This window comes from Acinonyx jubatus, chromosome E2 (genome assembly GCF_027475565.1).
Source record: "Acinonyx jubatus isolate Ajub_Pintada_27869175 chromosome E2, VMU_Ajub_asm_v1.0, whole genome shotgun sequence".
NCBI classification, from domain to species: Eukaryota; Metazoa; Chordata; class Mammalia; order Carnivora; family Felidae; genus Acinonyx; species Acinonyx jubatus.
In genome coordinates this window covers 55350776-55368914 of record NC_069396.1, presented here as the reverse complement: position 1 = coordinate 55368914, position 18139 = coordinate 55350776, and the positions used below count along the sequence as shown (strand labels likewise).

The following is an 18139-nucleotide window of genomic DNA, read 5'->3' as shown; positions in this document are numbered from 1 at the left end:
GTTTTACATGCTGTCTACTCTTTCACAAGTTGGAATTATTCTTTAATGTCTGGTAAATAACTTCATGGTATTTCGTTACATATCCATAAAGGATGTCGGTAATCTTTTAACACTCAAAACCTAGTTCAGGCAGTTAATTTAATATTCAACAGTTCTCTTCTTCCCTTAAGTGATCTTTTACATTACTGAGTTCTGAGCTGAAGTCTGCAACTAAGTAGATGTTCCCCTTAAGTTCCCTTTGTCTTTTCTGTACAGATGTTGAAGAATGGTCTGGATTGATGTGGAACTTTGTTCCAGCAGAGCCCATCAGTTTATGGTGCAGAGATTGCCCAGAGCTCATCTCCCCAGGTGACGCTTGTTTGTGTTTTCCACTATCTATAACTATTTGTAATTTCATATAGTTTTTCTGGAAAAGAGGAATTAAATGGGTTTGATTAAACCCGTGAAAGAGAAGCTTCTCTTGTTCAGGAATATGAAAGGTAATCTGGAAAACCCTTTCTCATTAAACCTGTCCAGGCCACCATTTCAGAATTTACTTCCACCCAGTTCTGTTCATTCTACTCAGACTTCTTCAGGGTAACTTGGTAAAGTAACTCCCCCTCTGAGCCCCAGTGCACTCACCTGTAACATGAGTTGACAGACCAAGAATTCTGAACCTGAGGTAATAAGATCCCTGAAAGGATTTTCAAAGTTGGGTGTGTGTTTGTCTTTGGCAGTTTTCTGGGAGAGGGTATGCAGTTGGAGTTTAAAATGTGACCCAGTTCCAAAAATAATGAAAACCAGTAAGAAAGAGGCAGTTGTGTAGTCTTAGAGACAGGGATATGCCTCTGTCAGTTCCACCATCTCTCTGTATCATAACTGAATTTTCAAAACTTGATTGTGTCATCTTTTGACATTAAACCCACTTACGGCTTCCCATCACTATCAGGACAAAGATGTAAACTCTCAGTATAGTTACCAGGGAGTTCTGGAGCTCGGGTGCCCCTTAAGAGTTGTTCCAAATTGATGGCATGGACGGGCTTCTGTGGCCTGCATCAACCATTCATTGCATGCTGGCTGCCTAGGGAGGAGCCAAGGACTTGAAAGAGCCAGTTCCCTTTTGCTGAGTGCAAGGAGACAGCGGACAATGCAGTTGCATAGAGTGTGTATGTTTCAGCAGGAGTGGAGGGCTTTCTGGAAAAGTGGGTGAAAAAATGCACTTGTCGGCTCCCTTTTAGACTTTATTGTCCCCGCATCCCTCCTGTTGCAGTGGGCAGCAAAGGACTTTTTTCCCATAGTAAGTTTCTCCCCGTATGTATATTGTGGCAGAGGAAGGGGTTATGTTGATTCTAAACATTAAACAACATTCCTTTTGTCACATAGTATAACCTTACCTGAGAAAGAAGGCTAGAAGAAGAGAGAGAAAAAGGAGGAATGGCTCTTCTCCAGGTAAAAGTCATATTTTTCATTAATTGTTCTTCTTCTTAAAATGTCATATTTTGGACTTGTTAATCTTCTCTGTCTCCGAGATGTCCTGCCTAAATGTTTACTCACACCCAGGGCCTTCTCCCAGTCTCCTCTCATCTCCATACAGAGTCCAACTCACTCTGACCCAGTGACATCTAACTTGGGAAGAGGCTCCTTTTCGATAGTCATCCTGTGAAGGATTTTCTACATAGGCAAGGACTGGAGATGGGGAGTGGGCATTGTGGTGTCCCTGAAGTTAGGCAGTAAGGATTCGTCAGAGACCCCTTCTGGATGCCCTTTCAGCTCATATAAATAAATGAGGATTAAAGAGATTACATATGTAAGTAACGTATTAATGTGCACAAGTACCTGAGGAACCCTGGAAAATAAGACTGATGGAGGAAATTTGCTTTGTCTGATTTTACAAATGCCTTTTGATGTTAAATGAGGGAGTCCTTGTGCTTCTGACTCCACAATATTAATACTTTGGAATAGGATGGGAAGTTCAAAGTAGGAATAAAGAATAGAGTGAGCGTTTTGTTTTATTAACATTGGTTTTAAAGTATAGAATCAACCTACTTCTCTAACACTACATGTTCTTGAATTATTTATAGTGCATTCATCTCATAAAGACCATGGTGTTCTTTTAGGAACTCTTACACTGTGCATCTTTTAGATAAAAATGTTTCTAGTTTAACCAGACATAGGAGCAGAACTTTCTGTCATCAAAAAGGCTGGTGCTCAATTTTCATTTTACGAATTATTCTTAAATGTTATTATTTTTCTTTTGTACTAAACCCCCCTAGTGTATATTTTTGTGGTTCAGATTCACACAGGGATGCATTTTAGAAACTAAGAAGTAAAATATCCCCTTCCCTGTCACATCTCCTACCATCACAGATTGTCTTCACCCAGAAGCTACGTTCTCTTTAGTGCAAATCTTCTAAAAATGCATTTACATATTGTAATGTGATTTTAGAATATATTCTTCAGTAAATGTTTTCTCATCATATTTTACTCTGCAGATTGAAATATTTACATACCATATGTCTTGAAGTTGTTCTCATGTTAGTAAACATAGAGATAACTGCTTTTTTAGATCCTTATTGGAACATTCTCTAAATGAAGAAACATGGGTCTTTTACAATTTCTTACTGTTACAAAGAATGTCATCGTGGCTGCTTCTGAGAAGGCTGACTTCACTACAGATATCTAAGGATATCTTATGATTGTACATCTTAAGCACGTTAATGATGGTCTTTCTGAGGAGGCAGAGACATTCCACTTAATAAAGATTTAAATTTTTTTTTTTTTAATATTTATTTCTGAGAGAGAGAGACAGAGCGTGAGAGAGGAGGGGCACAGCGAGAGAGGGACACAGAATCCGAAGCAGGCTCCAGGCTCTGAGCCATCAGCACAGAGCTCGACCTGGGCTCGAACCCACGAACTGCAAGATCATGACCCAACCCGAAGTCGGACGCTTAACCGACCGAGCCACCCAGGCGCTCACTAAATAAAGATTTTAAATCAACTGTCTTGAAAATCTTCAGCTAAAGGAAAACATGAAAGAGAACTAAGGAGTAGGAGAACAGTGTTTCAACACATAAAAAATGTCACTAAGGAGATAGAAATTATAGTAAAGGGATGGAATAGAAATTCTGGAGTTAGGCAAGTATAGACACCAAAACTCAAAATTCACTAGAGAGTTCATCAGCAGGTGGGCAATAAGAATCAGTGAACCTAAACATCGGTTAACTGAAATTATCAAGTGTGAGCAGAAGAAAGGGGACAAAAGCAGAATAAAAGGGAAAAAAAGAAAAATGAACAGAGACAAAGAAACCTCTGGGACACTATGAAGAATACTGATATACACGTAATAGGAGTCCCAGAAGGAAAGGATAAAGAAGAAAGGGGAGAAAGAATATTTGAAGAAATAAGAGCTGAAAACTTGCCAAATTTATCAAAAACAACCTACACATCCAAAAACTCAATGAACTTCAGCTGTGACAGATGCATGGAGATCCCTGGCAAGCACATAATCGGTCAACTTTTATAAGACAAAGGAGTGAATGCGGAATGTAGCAAGACAGAAACAACTTCTCATGTACGGGGCTTCTCAATAAGTTTAACAGCCTATTTCTCCTCAGAAACTGTGGAGGCCAGGAAGCAGTCTCCTGTGGTATTAAAAGCTTGAAATATTTAAAAAAAAAAAAAAAAAACCTGTCAGGAATTCCTTATGAGGCAACTATACTTCAAAATTGATAGTAAAATTAAGAGACTCCTAGAGGAACAAAAGCTGAGGGAGTTCACACTTACAGACTTAGCTTACATGAAATACCAAATGGAGTTCTTCAGTCTGAAAAGGATGGAAACTAGCGGTACATCAAAGCCATAGGAACAAATAAAGAACACTAGTAAAACTACATAAGTGAATATAAAAGCCAGTATTATTATATTTTTGTTTTCTAACTTAGTTTTTCCTATGTGTCTTAAAAGACAAATGTGTAAAACAATAATAAAAATCTGTTCTTGAGTGTATAAAACATCTGTTCATATCTTTTACAAAGGAATAACTTTTGACAATAAGAACATAAAGGGTGACTGTATAACAACAGTTGTTTGTATGCTATTAAAGCTAACTTAGTATCCACTGAAATTCAAATATTATTAGTTTAATGTGTAAACTGCAATCCCCAGGATAACCACTCAGAAAATAACTTGAAAATGGAAAAATAAATACAGAGGCAATCAAAATGGCATGTACACAGAGGCACAGACACCCAAAGAAGGGAGGAATTATGAAACAAAATATCAGACATACAGCAGATGTCAAAAGTAATTCTTACCAGTAGTAACTTGAAATGTACATAAATTAAACTCTCCAATAAAAGACAAAGGAATTAATGTTTAAAAATGATTCCACTCTGTCTACAGAAGGCTTACTTTATTTTTTTAAAGTTTTTATTTATTTTGAGAGAGTGTGCATGGGGGAGGGGCAGAAAGAGAGAGGGAGAGGGAGAGAATCTCAAGCAGGCTTCACACTGATAGTACGGAGCCCGTGCGGGGCTCGAACATACAAAATGTGAAATCATGACCTGAGCTGAAATCCAGTCAGGCGCTTAACTGACTGACCTACCCAGGTGCCCCAAGGCTCACTTTAGATACACAAATATGTTGAAAGTGGAAGGATGGAAAAAGATATTCCACGCAGATAATAATGAAACTTATCTGGGTAGGTATACAAATATCAGACAAAATAGACTTTAAGTAAAATTATTATCAAAGATGTTGAATGACATTATATATTGAAAAAAGGGCCAATTCATCAGGAAGATAAACCAAGTATAAATAATAAATACATAACAACAAAGCCCCCAATTTTTTGAAGCAAAAATTGAGGAGACAGTTCTCTACTAGTTGGAGACCTCATACTCCCTTTTTAATAATGGGTAGAACAACCAGATATCAATAATAAAGAAGTGAGCAACACTGTAAACCAGCTAGATTCAGCAGACATATACAGGACACTTTATCCAACAAACACTCAAAAATTAGGAGTAGACGGGAACTTGCTGTTTGAAAAAGGGTATTATTAAAATTCCATGGCTAACATCAATGGTAAACAACTGAAAACGTCCTCCTAATACCAAGAACAAAACAAGTGTGACCCATTTTGACACCACATATCAACACTGTACTGGAAGTTCTAGACAGAGAAAACACAGAGGAAAAATAAATGTGTCAAAATGGGAAAAGAAATCAAACTATCTCTCTATTCATAGTATACATGATCTCCTATTTAGAAGTAAAGAAAGCTCAGACTTAGAATGAATTCATTGAAGTTACAGCATACAATATTAACACTCAAAATTCAGGTTGCATTTCTGTACAGTAGCAGTCAACAAATGGAAAGTAAGTAAACAATTTATAAGAGCAAGAAAACAAATGGGAATAAATTTAACGAAGGAAATGGAAGATTTATACACAGTGAAAACCAGAAAGCTGCTGAGGAGAGTTAAAGAAAAATAAATGTGAAAATGTCCTGTGTTTGTGGATTGCAAGACTGTAAAATGGGAATCCTTTCCAGAGCGATATAAAGAGTAATGCAGTCCTCAGCAAAATCCCAATATCTTTGCCCAAATGGGAATCCTGATTCTAAAACTCATATTGAATTGGTAAGGACACCAGATAACCAAAATAAATGTGAGAAAGAACAAAATTGGAGGACCTAGAATTCCTGACATAAAAACTTACTACAAATTTTGAGTAATCAAAACTATAATTCCAGCAGAGGCTAGATATACAGATCAAAGTAATAGAACTGAGCCTCCACATATAAAACCATGCATGTATAATCCATTCCTTTCTTACAAGTGTGCCAAAAACAGCGGTAAAACAATACTTTTTTAAATGGTACTGGCACAACTAGAGTCTATGGGAGAATGAAATTGAAACTACCTTGTACCATATAAGGTAATCAATTCAGAATTAATCAAAGACTGAATGTTAGAGCTAAAACTATAAAAGTCTTAGGTGAAAACATAGGGGTAAATCTTCATGACCTGAGGGTTGGCAGTGGATTTTTATACATGATCCCAAATCGAAAGAGAAAAAGACAAAGTAGATAAATTGGTCATCATCAGAATTAATCATGTCTGTGCAATGAAGGACATTCTCACACAAGTGAAACAATCTACTAAATGGGAGGAAATAATTTGCCAGTCCATATCTACGAAGGGTCTAGAACCTAGAATATATGAAGAACTTCTACAACTCAACAACCAAAATACACAGAACCCAACTTAAAAAATGGTCAAAGGATTTTAATAGATATTTCTCCATAGAAGATACACAAATGAAACAAGCACATGAAGAGATATTCAGTGACAGTAGTCATTAGTAAATTGCAAACTCAAAACCACAAGTGATCATTTCACACCCACTAGAATGACTACTGTAAAAGAACAACAGCAAAAAAAGTGTTGGTAAAGAGGTGAAGAAATTAGAATCATGACACATTGCTGTTAAAGTGTAGCTGCTGTGCAAAAGCACATGGCAGATTCTTAAAAAAATTAAACCATGTGCCCCAGTAATTCCACTCCTAGGTATATAACAAAAGAATTGAAAACAGATATCCAAACACTTGTACTCGAAAGTTCGTAGCAAATTACTAATATTAACCAAAGTTGATAACAATCAAATGCCCATCAGTAGTTGAATGAATATAGTCTAGTCCTGCAATGTCTAGTCCTACAGTCTGCAATACACTAGTCCTGCAATGACAGGTCTATAGTCTAGTCCTTTCCAGAAGAAAGGAAATGTACCACTGATACATACTGTATCATGGATAAACCCCAAACATTCTACATGAAAGAAGGCAGATGCAAAAGGTCACATTTTTGATCCCTTCTTACATGAAAAGATCCAAAATTGGTAAATCCATAGAGACAAAGCATTAGTGGTTGCCAGGGACTGGGCAATAGGAAGCACCTGCTTTAATAGTATTTAATAAGTATTTTCTCTGGGGATGATAAAAATGTTTTGGATCTAGACAGAGGTGATGTTTGTGCAATATTGTGAATGCACTAAATGCCCCCAAATGGTACTTTAAAATGGCTTGTTTTTATGTTAAGTGTAACTTGCTCAAAATTATATTACACGGATCAAAGAGCACTCACTCCAGCCAAGTCAGTCTTTACACAGCTGTGCTTCTCTTGTTTTGTGTCAAATAAGAACACTTTCCCTGTCCACTTGCTGAAATGTGTTTTCCTTTCAGGGGCGGTTGACCTTCAGGGACGTGGCCATAGAGTTCTCTCAGGAGGAGTGGGAGTGCCTGGACCCCGCTCAGAGGGCCTTGTACAGGGACGTGATGCTGGAGAACTACAGGAACCTGGTCTCCCTGGGTGAGGATAACTTCCCTCCCGAAGTCGGTAATTACTTTTTATGTCTGCATTTTCTTTTCACTTGATCATAGGAGTTTCAAATCCCTGTTTCTAAGGGAATGATTGCAGCTGTTTTAATTGAGAATGGAAAGGCATCATAATGTGGCAAATGGACTCTAACTTCCCTTTCCTTCAGAAGTTCTGCATTCCTGCTTGTTTAGGTGGTTGCAGAACATTAGTCAGAAAAGCTTAAAGGAGGGGACTGGTGAGGACGAGCACTGGGTGTTATTTGTAAGTGATGAATTCCTAATTCTACTGAAACCCATACTACACTGTATGTTAACTAACTAGAATTTAAATAATCTGGGAGTCTGGGGAATAGGATATAAAAATCCTTAAAGTCTTAGTAAAGTCCAGTTTCACTGACATCATTAAAGATAAGGCTCAGAGACAATAAAGTTACTTAAAGTTGGGAAAAAAGGAAACTTTATGGTGAATTTTTTAAAATATCTGATTCTGTGGTCTTACCCTTGTGCTTTTGGTTCAGTATTTCTTGGAAAGAACCAGATCTCTGCATACCTAAAATAATCCTTAAGCATTCAGGCATTCAGTTGACTAATTTTTGAAGTATGTTTCTACACCCACATATACTGAATGTCCTTTCTTCTTTGCTGAAAAATGAGCTGGGAATGTGTTCTGGAAGAGCAGAACATGTTTTGTTTTTCTTCATAAATAGAAATCTTTTCTTGAACTGAATATCATCTCTATCATCTCTTTCCAGGGGAAAGATCCCTGGACTGTGGAAAGTGAAGTGAATATAGGAGAACATCCAGACAGGTGGGAATGTGTTGGGATGTGAGCACAAGTCAAAACTGAAATGGGCACAGAGTAAGCAGGTCCATTAAGTATTGTATGGGAAGGATCTGTGGGAAAATAAAAGTTTATTTCTTAGGAGCTTTCAAAGGAAATCCCACACACACTTCTCATTCTGTTATTCATATGAGTAAATCAAATTACGTACAAGTTTAAACTCCCACTGTTAGGACCTACAACACTGTTATTTGGGCCCTCTGACCATACTGGTGCTGTGATTTGAGAGGGACTGAGATGGCTGTCTCTAAGAGAGTCTTTCCCTTCATCTCTCATGGTTCTCATAACATACAGGTCAGAGCTGAGGTCTCTGTAGTACAAACCCCTGGAACTATTCACTTTCCATTTCCATTTTGTATCCTTGACAGAACTTTTCAGGAGACAAACAAAAGGTAATAACTGTCTATTAGAGTAGAGCTAAGGCCTCTTTCTTTCCTGGGCTATCCTGGCTTCTTGAGGTTGGGCACTTGTGCAGTAATTAGGAGGAAGGCATGATGTAGATAGTTCTAAAAAGCGAAAATCAAAACTAGATGTAGGTTAAATAGAGCACAACTTACTGATATCTCTAGTTAGCTTTTCTGTAGGAAAAACGTATCATTCCACAGATGTTTGTTGTATTCTTGGTATGTGGAAAGCACTATATTGATATTTTTTTGGTTGTTTTGTTTTTATTTTTTGGTTTTAAGAACTCAAGAGTTGGCAGCAATTTTTGTTTTGTTTTTAAGTAATCTCTACACCTAACATGGGGCTTGAACTCAGAACCCCAAGGTCGAGGGTTGCATGCTCTGTGGACTGAGCCAGGCAGGCATCTTTTTTTTTTTAAATATTTTGATTACCTTCACCCATTTCTGCCACCATCCCCTCAACTACCTGCCTGTAGCAACCACACATATATTCTCTGTACCTAAGAGGAGTTATTTTGTTTTTTTAAGATTCCACATATAAGAGAAATCATACTTTGATAACTGCCATTCTAATAGGTGTGAAGTGATATCTCATTGTGATTTTGATTTGCATTTCCCTGATGATGAATGATGTTGGCCATCTTTTCATGGTCCTTTTGCCATCTCTAGATCTTTGGAAAATGTCTATTCATATCTTCTGCCTATTTCTTAAATTGGATTATTTGAGCTTCTTTTTGCCATGTTTTGGATTATTAGCCCCTTATCAGATACATACTTTGCTAATACTTTCTCCTGTCCAGTAGGATGCCTTTTCATGTTGTTAAAAAAAGTGTTTCCTTTGCCATGCAGACACTTTTTAGTTTGATGTAGTCCCACTTACCCACTTACCTTTGCTTTTGTTGATTTTTCTTTTGGTGTCGAAGTAAAAAAAAAAAAAAAAAGAAAGAAAAATCATTGCCCAGACCTGAATCAAGGAGCTCATTACCCTGTATCTTATAGGAATGTTATGGTTTCACGTCTTAGGTTTAAGTTTGTAATCCATTCTGTGTTAATTTTTGTGTATGGTTTCAGACAGTGGTCCAGTTTCATTCTTTCGCCTGTTGGAGTCCAGTTTTCCCAAACCATCCATTAAAGACATTGTGCTTTCCCCATTGTATAGTCATGTCTCCTTTGTTGTAAATTAATTGACCGTGTGTGGGTTTATTTCTGGGCTCTATTCTGTTCTGTTGATCTGTGTGTCTATTAGATTTATGCTAATTCCATACTGTTTTAATTACCACAGATTTGTAGTCAAGGAGTTTGAAATCAGGAAGTGTGATGCCTCCATCTTTGTTCATCTTTCTCAAGATGCTTTGGGCATTTGGGGTCATTTGTGGTTCCATACAAATTTTAGGATTTCTCTATTTCATGTGTAGGTTTTTGTATAGATATAAATTTTCAACTTATTTGTGTAAATACCAATGAATGAGACTGCTAAATCATATTTAAGAGTATGTTTAGTTTTGTAAGAAAGTGCAACTTGTCTACCAGAGTGGGATACAACATTCCCACCAGTAATGAATGAGAGTTCTTATTGGTCCACATTCTCAGTAGTATTTGGTATTCCTGTTCTAAATTTTGGCCATTTTCATAAATGTGTAGGGATATTTTATTGTTGTAACATATATTTTCCTCAATTACATTTATGTCATTTTTTAAAAGTTTATTTTTGAGAGAGAGGGAGAAACAGAGAGCACATGAATTGGGTAGGGAGGGAGGGAAGGAGGGAGGGGGGGGGAGAGAGAGAGAGAGAGAGAGTCAGTCAGAATCTGAAGCAGATTCCAGGCTCCAAGGTGTCAGCATAAAACCCGAAGTGGGGTTTGAACTTCTAAATCATGCGGTCATGACCTGAGTCAAAGTCGGACACTCAACCAAGTGAGCCACCCAGGTGCCCCTATGGCAGTCTTTAAATGGAGTATTTGTGATATCTTTAGAACGTACTTTTTTTTTTTTTAAGTTACTGCTTTAGTCACAAATGTCATTAATTTGATTTGCCATAGCTTTTTAGATAATGATACCTTATTTTGGGGTGCTTGGGTAGCTCAGTCGGTGAAGTGTCTGACTCTGGATTTTCGCTGAAGTCATGATCCCACAGTTCATGAGTTCAAGTCAAGCATTGTGCAGTGTGCTTACAGTGTGAAGACTGCCTGGGATTCTCTCTTTCTCCCTTCCCCTCCCCCATTTGCAAGCTACCTCTCACTCTCTTAAGTAAATAAACTTAAAAAAAAATTCTTGTACATGTCTCATGGAACATGTATATATTACATAATTCTTTTGAGTATATACCTAGAAATGGAATTCATGGGATATTTAGTTTGATCATTTTTAGAGGAAATACTGTCCTATAACACCATACTGTCTCCCTGTTGAATGTTTTCCATTGTTACTTCATACCATAGTATAAATTCTTACAGAATGAGTCAATATTATGCCTGTTGCTATATCAGTTCCTTTCTCTAGGGTCAGGCTTTTAACTTACAACACAATCATATTCCCATAGATGTGCAAATACAAGCATTATCCCCACATTTATAAAAACAAAATTTAAAAACATCGTATATAACAATAGTGTTTGAAGACCATGGTTGAAAAGCTTCCTTTATTCATTATAAAGTATTATTTGGGTGTGTAATTATGCAATTTAGTATAAAATATTTATCTTCCAACTCTATTTGATAGGAAGCCCTTCAGCTGGATTTGTAATCAAGGAATTATCACCAATAGAGGACATTAATAAAGGAGAATTGTGCCACCTGGTAATACTGGAGAGAAATGAAAGTCATGACATCCAGGATTTTGATCTCAAGGAAGTCTGGGAAAATATGCATGAGTTAGAGACTCAGTGGGAGTATGATGCAAGAAATTATAAAGAAGTGCCTTTGACCCATGACAAAAATCTCACTTGTGGAAAAGACTGGCAACTTAATCAGTCCTCAGTTACTCTTCCTGAAAAGCAGAGTGTTTCTGTAAGAAATAATACGTACCAGTATTTCATGCATGAGGAGCCATTTATGAGGAATTCGTTAAAACTGGGCGGTAACAGAAGTGGTTCTGGAAACCAGTACATAAACTGCGTGGAAAATAGAACTGGATTAAGTTTGCAGGCACATCTGGCTGAACTCCAGAGATTTCACAGTGAGGAGGAAATGTATGAATGTAGTAATCCAATTGAGAAGTCTGTCAGCAATGGTTCCTCGGTCTCACCACTTCAAGGAATTCCTCCCAGTACCAAAAACATTTGGAATAAATCTAGGAAGATTTTTAAATATCCTTTGTTACCTGCACAAGACAGAAGAGCATACACTAGAGGAAAATCTTACAAATGTAATGACTGTGGGAAGGCTTTTAGCAAAAGCTCAAACCTCATGAGTCATGAGAGAATTCATTCTGGACAGAGACCTTACAAATGTAATGACTGTGGCAAAGCCTTTATGGAGTGCTCACATCTGACTCGACATAAGAAAATCCATACTGGAGAGAAACCTTACAAATGTAATGAATGTAGCAAAGCCTTTGCTGAGCGTTCAGGCCTTACTCAACATGAGAAAATCCATACTGGAGAGAAACCTTACAAATGTAATGAGTGTGGCAAAACTTTTAAGCAGTGCTCCCACCTCATTAGACATCAGGATACACATCCTGGAGAGAAACCATACAAATGTGATGTATGTGGCAAGGCTTTTATCCAAAGCTATAACCTTATAGAACATCAGAGGATCCATACAGGAGAAAAACCATATAAATGTAGAAAATGTCATAAGGCTTTTAGCAGACGTTCAAACCTCTGGGGTCATGAAAGAACTCATACTGGAGAGAAACCTTACAAATGTAATGAATGTGGCAAAGCTTTTACCAAATTTTCAAATCTTACTACACATCAGAAAATACACACTGGAGAGAAACCATACAAATGTAATGTGTGTGACAAGGCTTTTATCCAAAGTTCAAACCTTACTGACCATCAGAGAATTCATACAGGTGAAAAACCTTATAAATGTAATAAATGTGATAAGTCTTTTATCAAACGTTCACATCTTTCGGGTCACGAGAGAACTCATACTGGAGAGAAACCGTTCAAATGCACTGAGTGTGGAAAAGCCTTTACGGAACGTTCACATCTTACTCAGCATAAGAAAATCCATACTGGAGAGAAACCTTATAGATGTAATGAATGTGGCAAAGCTTTTACCCAATTTGCAAACCTTACTAGGCATCAGAAAATACATAGTGAAAAGAAACAGCATAAACCTAATATGTGTGGCAGTGCTTTTATTCAAAGCTCAAGCTTTGGGGATCATCAAAGAACTCATAGGAGAAAGAAACCTTGCAAATAAAATGAGCAAGGCTTACTCAACGGCAGAGATTCCATCATGGAGAGGAACCATATGAAACTACCATGTGGCAAAGCTTGTAACCATGGCTCACACCTCCCCTGATATCAGAATATAAATCTCTAAAAGAAAGCACACAAATGGATTGTATGGCAAGGCTTATCCAAAGCTTATTATGTCTTGTGAATGTAATTTTTACTAGAGGGAAACCTTACAAATGTAATGAGTATGATCAGGTTTATAAAAAAATGTACAGATTGGGGAGGGGGGTAAAATAGGTGGATGGGATTAAGAGGTACAGACTTCCAGTGATTAAAAAAAACCCAAAATGTACAACTTTGTGGTTTGTGGTCTTGAAAGAATTCACATAACATGGAAACCATACAAATATGTCAAAGTGTTTACCTTAGGAAACACCAAAGAATTCATACTGGACAGAAACATTACATGTGTAATGAAGGTGATTGTTTGTTTAGCCAGTGGACTACAATAAGAAAATTCACACTAGGGGGAAGTAGGTCTATTTGGAGGATCAACCAATCTTAGGTGTTAAATTCCATAGAAATTTAAACTCAGGAGATGATGTGAGTCAATGGAACAAGTGTATCTGTGGAAAGACTTAAACATCTTCTGTTTAAATCTTTTCTAAAGATTTTATTTTCCCCTCTACACCCATCATGGGGCTCAAACTCAAAACCCTAAGATCAAGAGTCACATGCTCTTCCAGCTGAGCCAGCAATGCACCCCTATAGGTTTTTTTTTTTTTTTTTTAATTATTTGAGGTTTCTTGAGGCTTCATTATTGATGACTTTATAACCTCAAGTTTGGAATCCAATGATGTTATACTTTCATTACATGCATTTCATTTGCCAACCATGGTGGTTTCAGAGAAAGCATCAGTAAGGTTAAAGGAACTTATTTCATTAGGTGGGGCTTAGTCATATGTGTATACCCTGGAAAAACTAGGATGCTAATTTTAAGATACAGTATAGTATAAATCTGAGAGCATGGGGAGTGGTAGGGAATAGATCTAAAACTATTACCCTAATTGTCATGTTTTCTGTGGTCATAGGCACTTCTCTGGATCTGTTGGTATCATTGAGAGCCTTTGTTGGTTAATACAGGAAATGAATACTCTATCAGAAAGATGATCATGAAACAGTAGTTCGTTACATTGAGAGAATGAGATTTTTATGTGAGAATGATGGGTTACTGGGGATGATATACGTGGTAGAGAAAATGGAGGGTAATGATGGTCTCTCCCTCTTTGAAAGGTAATAGTTATATATCATGGATGAATAAAAATTACTCTTATTTTTGGAAACTGAAAAGTTATAGAGGACATTTTAATCAGAAGAACCAAGGTATGGGTGACTGGGTGGCTCAGTGTGTTGAGTGTCTGGCTTGATTTTGGCTCAGGGTCATGTGATCAACCTCTCTGTTGGGCTCTCTGCTGAGCATGGAGCCTTAGGATTCTCTCTCTCTCTTTGCCCCTCTTGCCTACTTGTGCTCTAAAAACAAAACAAAAACAAACCCAAAAGTAGTATGCTTGTGAAGGATTCAAATTTGACTACTGAAATTGCATTTTGATACTATTTGATTTAGGATACCCTATTTCTCATATCTAAGTAACTAAAATGTAAGCTTTTGTATAACCCTAAGTGAATCATGTGACTGTTATTAGCCCATGTGCATCCCACCTCCTTGGGGCATTTCATAATGAACACTAATAATACATCCTTTGGCTCTGTAGGTTGAATATCATCCATAACAATTTTTTTCCATGTTAGATTCAGATGTGCAGTTCAGGAAATATATATTCATAAGTTGAATTTGAGAGTTCAAATTCATAGTATATCTCAGTATATCTCAAAGTTCATAGTATATGTCAGATTATTTTTGTTGCTGTAATGAAAATAACCATAGTGCAATTTCAAACTCTCACCCTCTAAAACCTGCCTCCCCATTCATGAATATACTCCATATGATGATATTTATGCATACCTTTTATGCTAAAATGAGACTAGTGTGTTGCACCGTTACATTAAATGAAAACAAAAAGTAGGCATATGAAAAGTATTGGGAAGTAAAAGAAAATTTCAGAAGTAAGGATAAAGATACTATAAGAAGACAGAAAAAGTTAAGAAGATACTGTAAGAAGTAAGGCTAAAGGTAACACAACATTTTGTGCCGGTGTGCTCAGGGAAATAATTTGAAAAGGTAAACGTTCATGAATTTACTCTCAAGAGTGAACATACACAATGGGAATCTTTTTTGATAATGAGAAGTCTCACATATTTACCCTCTAAAACATTTTTTGCTCATTTGCACTTGTGCTTACTTCACTGGAACAGGATGTTTGGATGTCAAGAATGATGACTCTGTTCACTCAAGTGTTCAGAGAATATTTGTTACATAAAGATGCTTTCTCAGGAGAGCAGGGTAGACTTCTCAAGTTCTGAAAATGGCTAGAGAAAGCAGGGAACGGTGGCTACTTTGTTATGATGCATACTGTGCGGGGCCGGGGTGATGGTACTCATTTACACTGTGAATTTATAACTACGGCCAAGGGAAGGACCTCTCAGGAGTCATTATTAGCTTTTCCTGTCCAGATGGGCAGAATAGTAAGAGGTTGTAATGACGCTTCACAGGTATCATTAGTTGGGCATCAAAAGTAGAGTCAGACTCTTTAGTATAAAACTGAATGTTTCTTCTAACTGACTTTGTTGGGAAAGACCACAATCTTCCTCATGCTAACTACTGCCTTCTCTTTCCTGATGCACACATAGACCCCACCACACAATATGATTATGGAAACTGGTTGTGAACTACAGTTGAGCTAAACTACCAAAGACATTTTTAGACCATGTCATGATTCTTTTTCTAGTAAGTTATAGTCTAATATTAATATACATTCAGAAGTGATAGAACATTTCCCCACTATAAGCCTTTTGTAGATCTCTCGCTTTAAAGGAGAATGGAATGAATGGAATCTCAAAATCAGTCCTTCCAGTTTTCTACCAAGATACTAGAATCAGGGAATGCCTGGGTGGCTCAGGCAATTATGCATCCAACTCTTGATTTTGTCTCAGGTCATGATCTCATGGTTCATGGGATTGAGCCTCAGGTTGGGCTCCACACTGAGCATGGAAAAATAAACAAACTTTAAAAAACGTTTCAAAAAGGTACTAGAATTAGAATATCTGTATTGAAACTTGGCAAATTAGTTTTAAATTCATGTAAATAAAATTAATAAATTTCAAAGGAAATCTGTAAGAAGACACCAAGGATTAGTAATTTTTGACACATTTTTAACACCTCTCAGACTGCTGGTGGGTTGCACGCAACATTATACTCTCTGAACAAACTAAACTGACAAAATCTGTTTCATTCTACAGTTATCCTTGACTACCTTGTCATTTAATATTAATAAGGGGTATATTTAAACCTGGTCTGCAAAATGTTTTCTTTACCATCTTTTTATCTTGTTGTTGAGGCATCAATATGACATTTGAAAATTCCCCAGTATCCTTATTGTATTTAATTAAGGAATTTATTTTTGAGAGAGTGCACACAAGTAGGGAACAGAGGGAGAGGGAGAGAATCAGGCTCCACGTTCAGTGCAGAGCTGACACGGGGTTCGATCCCACTACCCTGGCATCATGGCCTGGGCCCAAATCAAGAGTCTTGACCCTCAACTAACTGACTGAGCCACCCAACCCCCCACCCATATCTTTATCAAAATTGCATTATTAAAGCATTTTCTTAATGTTTATTTTTGAGAGAGTGAGGGAGTAGGCAAGGGGCAGAGAGAAACGGAGACAGAGACTCCAAAGCAAGCTCCCGGCTCTGAGCTGTCACACACAGCCCACTGCGGGGCTTGAACCCATGAACCATGAGATCATGACCGGGCCAAAGTCAGCTGCTTAACCAACTGAACCACCCAGGCACCCCAAAAATTGCATTATTAAAATATGTAGCTAATTAGGAAAAACCTCCTGGGATTATTTCTGTGTAAATAAGACAAAACCTAATAAAGAAAAGGCCTTTGCCCCTCCCCATTCATCCTTCTTGGTCCTACAGTGGCCATCCTGCTGTAAGGAGAGAGAGTGCTGGGTGCTAAGGGAGGTGGAGCAGGCAGAGGACTGCCCAGGGGACCCGTCCCATCCCAACCTGCATCTCTGGGCTTCCTGTTATGTGAGAATGATAAGCCACCTAGTTGTTTCAGCCACTGATTTCCAGGAGGACTGTCACTCACAAATAAAACTGTCCTACCTAACCAATAAGATTAATATTTGTATTGAGAGTAGAATGGAACATTTGAGAGGGAATCCTGAATTTAACATTTTGTAGCTTAGAAAAGCTTTACTAAAACATTCCTTCACTGATGAGATAGAGCTGTTTCGCACATACCTACAACTCAAAATATGAAAATACAGCTTGAGAGTTTATGACAGATGTTCAGAATGTTAGGATAGAAAGTTACAGGAGTAAGGAATTTGGTGTCACAAATAGAATTACATGTTTCCTTGAGCATTTGAACTATTAGTCTCTGAGCTTATACCCTGCAGTAACTTTCTACCTTGCACAGAAAAACTGCATTCACTCATTCTATCAGTCAGCAACTATTCTAATCACGGATATTAGCAGGAAACAAAATTCCCGGCCTTCAAGTATATATCTATAAGGTAAGTCTATGAGGATAAAAAATGATAGTGGTAAAAGTACCATAAATATGTTCATGTACAATTATACACCACAGGGTTTCCTAATTTAAACAATGTTTTCAGGCAATGCCCACATGATGAGGCAATATTTGAGTAGAAACCACTGAAAATGTATCATGCAAATACAAATGCGGACGGACAAGTAGGTGGAGGAAACAAGGAGAAAATTACCCGAATGGGAACATTTTACAGTGGATCCAGAATATCCACAATTGGTGTGTGGCTTGGTGAAATGTGATATTAAGATTCTACTGGAGACGTTTAAACTTTGGGACTTTTGTCCAAAATCCTCTCATGGCTTCTCATTTCCAAAAGGAAAATCAAAGTCACTTCATGGACCAACAGGCCCTGTAAAGTTTGCTGGCCCCAACCCTCCTTGCATTTCTGATTTCATCTACTCCTGCTCTCTCCCTCTTCCCTGTTTTATGTCTCCCTTTAGT

General features: G+C 37.5%; 3 protein-coding genes across 5 annotated transcripts in view; 2 read left to right on the top strand and 1 right to left on the bottom strand.

Annotated features, from left to right (window-relative positions):
* Window positions 1-18139, bottom strand: part of LOC106974915 (zinc finger protein 677-like) — a 153086-nt gene that overhangs the window by 54990 nt on the left and 79957 nt on the right. The gene's annotated exons all lie outside the window — the stretch shown is intronic.
* On the top strand, window positions 275-16748 carry LOC113593304 (zinc finger protein 677-like). 3 transcript variants are annotated; one of them, XM_027037105.2, is made up of 4 exons: window positions 275-348; window positions 1363-1428; window positions 7223-7349; window positions 11321-16748. In XM_027037105.2, the coding sequence occupies exons 2-4, from the start codon at window positions 1414-1416 to the stop codon at window positions 12973-12975; spliced, it is 1797 nt and encodes a 598-aa protein (XP_026892906.1). In that variant the 5' UTR covers window positions 275-348; window positions 1363-1413; the 3' UTR covers window positions 12976-16748. The 3 variants fall into 3 exon arrangements, with proteins under 3 accessions (XP_026892906.1, XP_026892904.1, XP_053066932.1); XM_027037103.2 differs by having other exon boundaries at window positions 7223-7376; XM_053210957.1 differs by lacking the exon at window positions 275-348 and adding an exon at window positions 379-479 and having other exon boundaries at window positions 7223-7376.
* LOC106972991 (zinc finger protein 677-like) overlaps window positions 297-18139 on the top strand; it is a 433591-nt gene continuing 415748 nt past the window's right edge. Inside the window, exons 1-2 of the mRNA XM_053210929.1 lie at window positions 297-348; window positions 1363-1428. Of these exons, the coding sequence (XP_053066904.1) occupies window positions 1414-1428 (15 nt within the window). The 5' untranslated portion in view covers window positions 297-348; window positions 1363-1413. The remainder of the gene's footprint in view (window positions 349-1362; window positions 1429-18139) is intronic.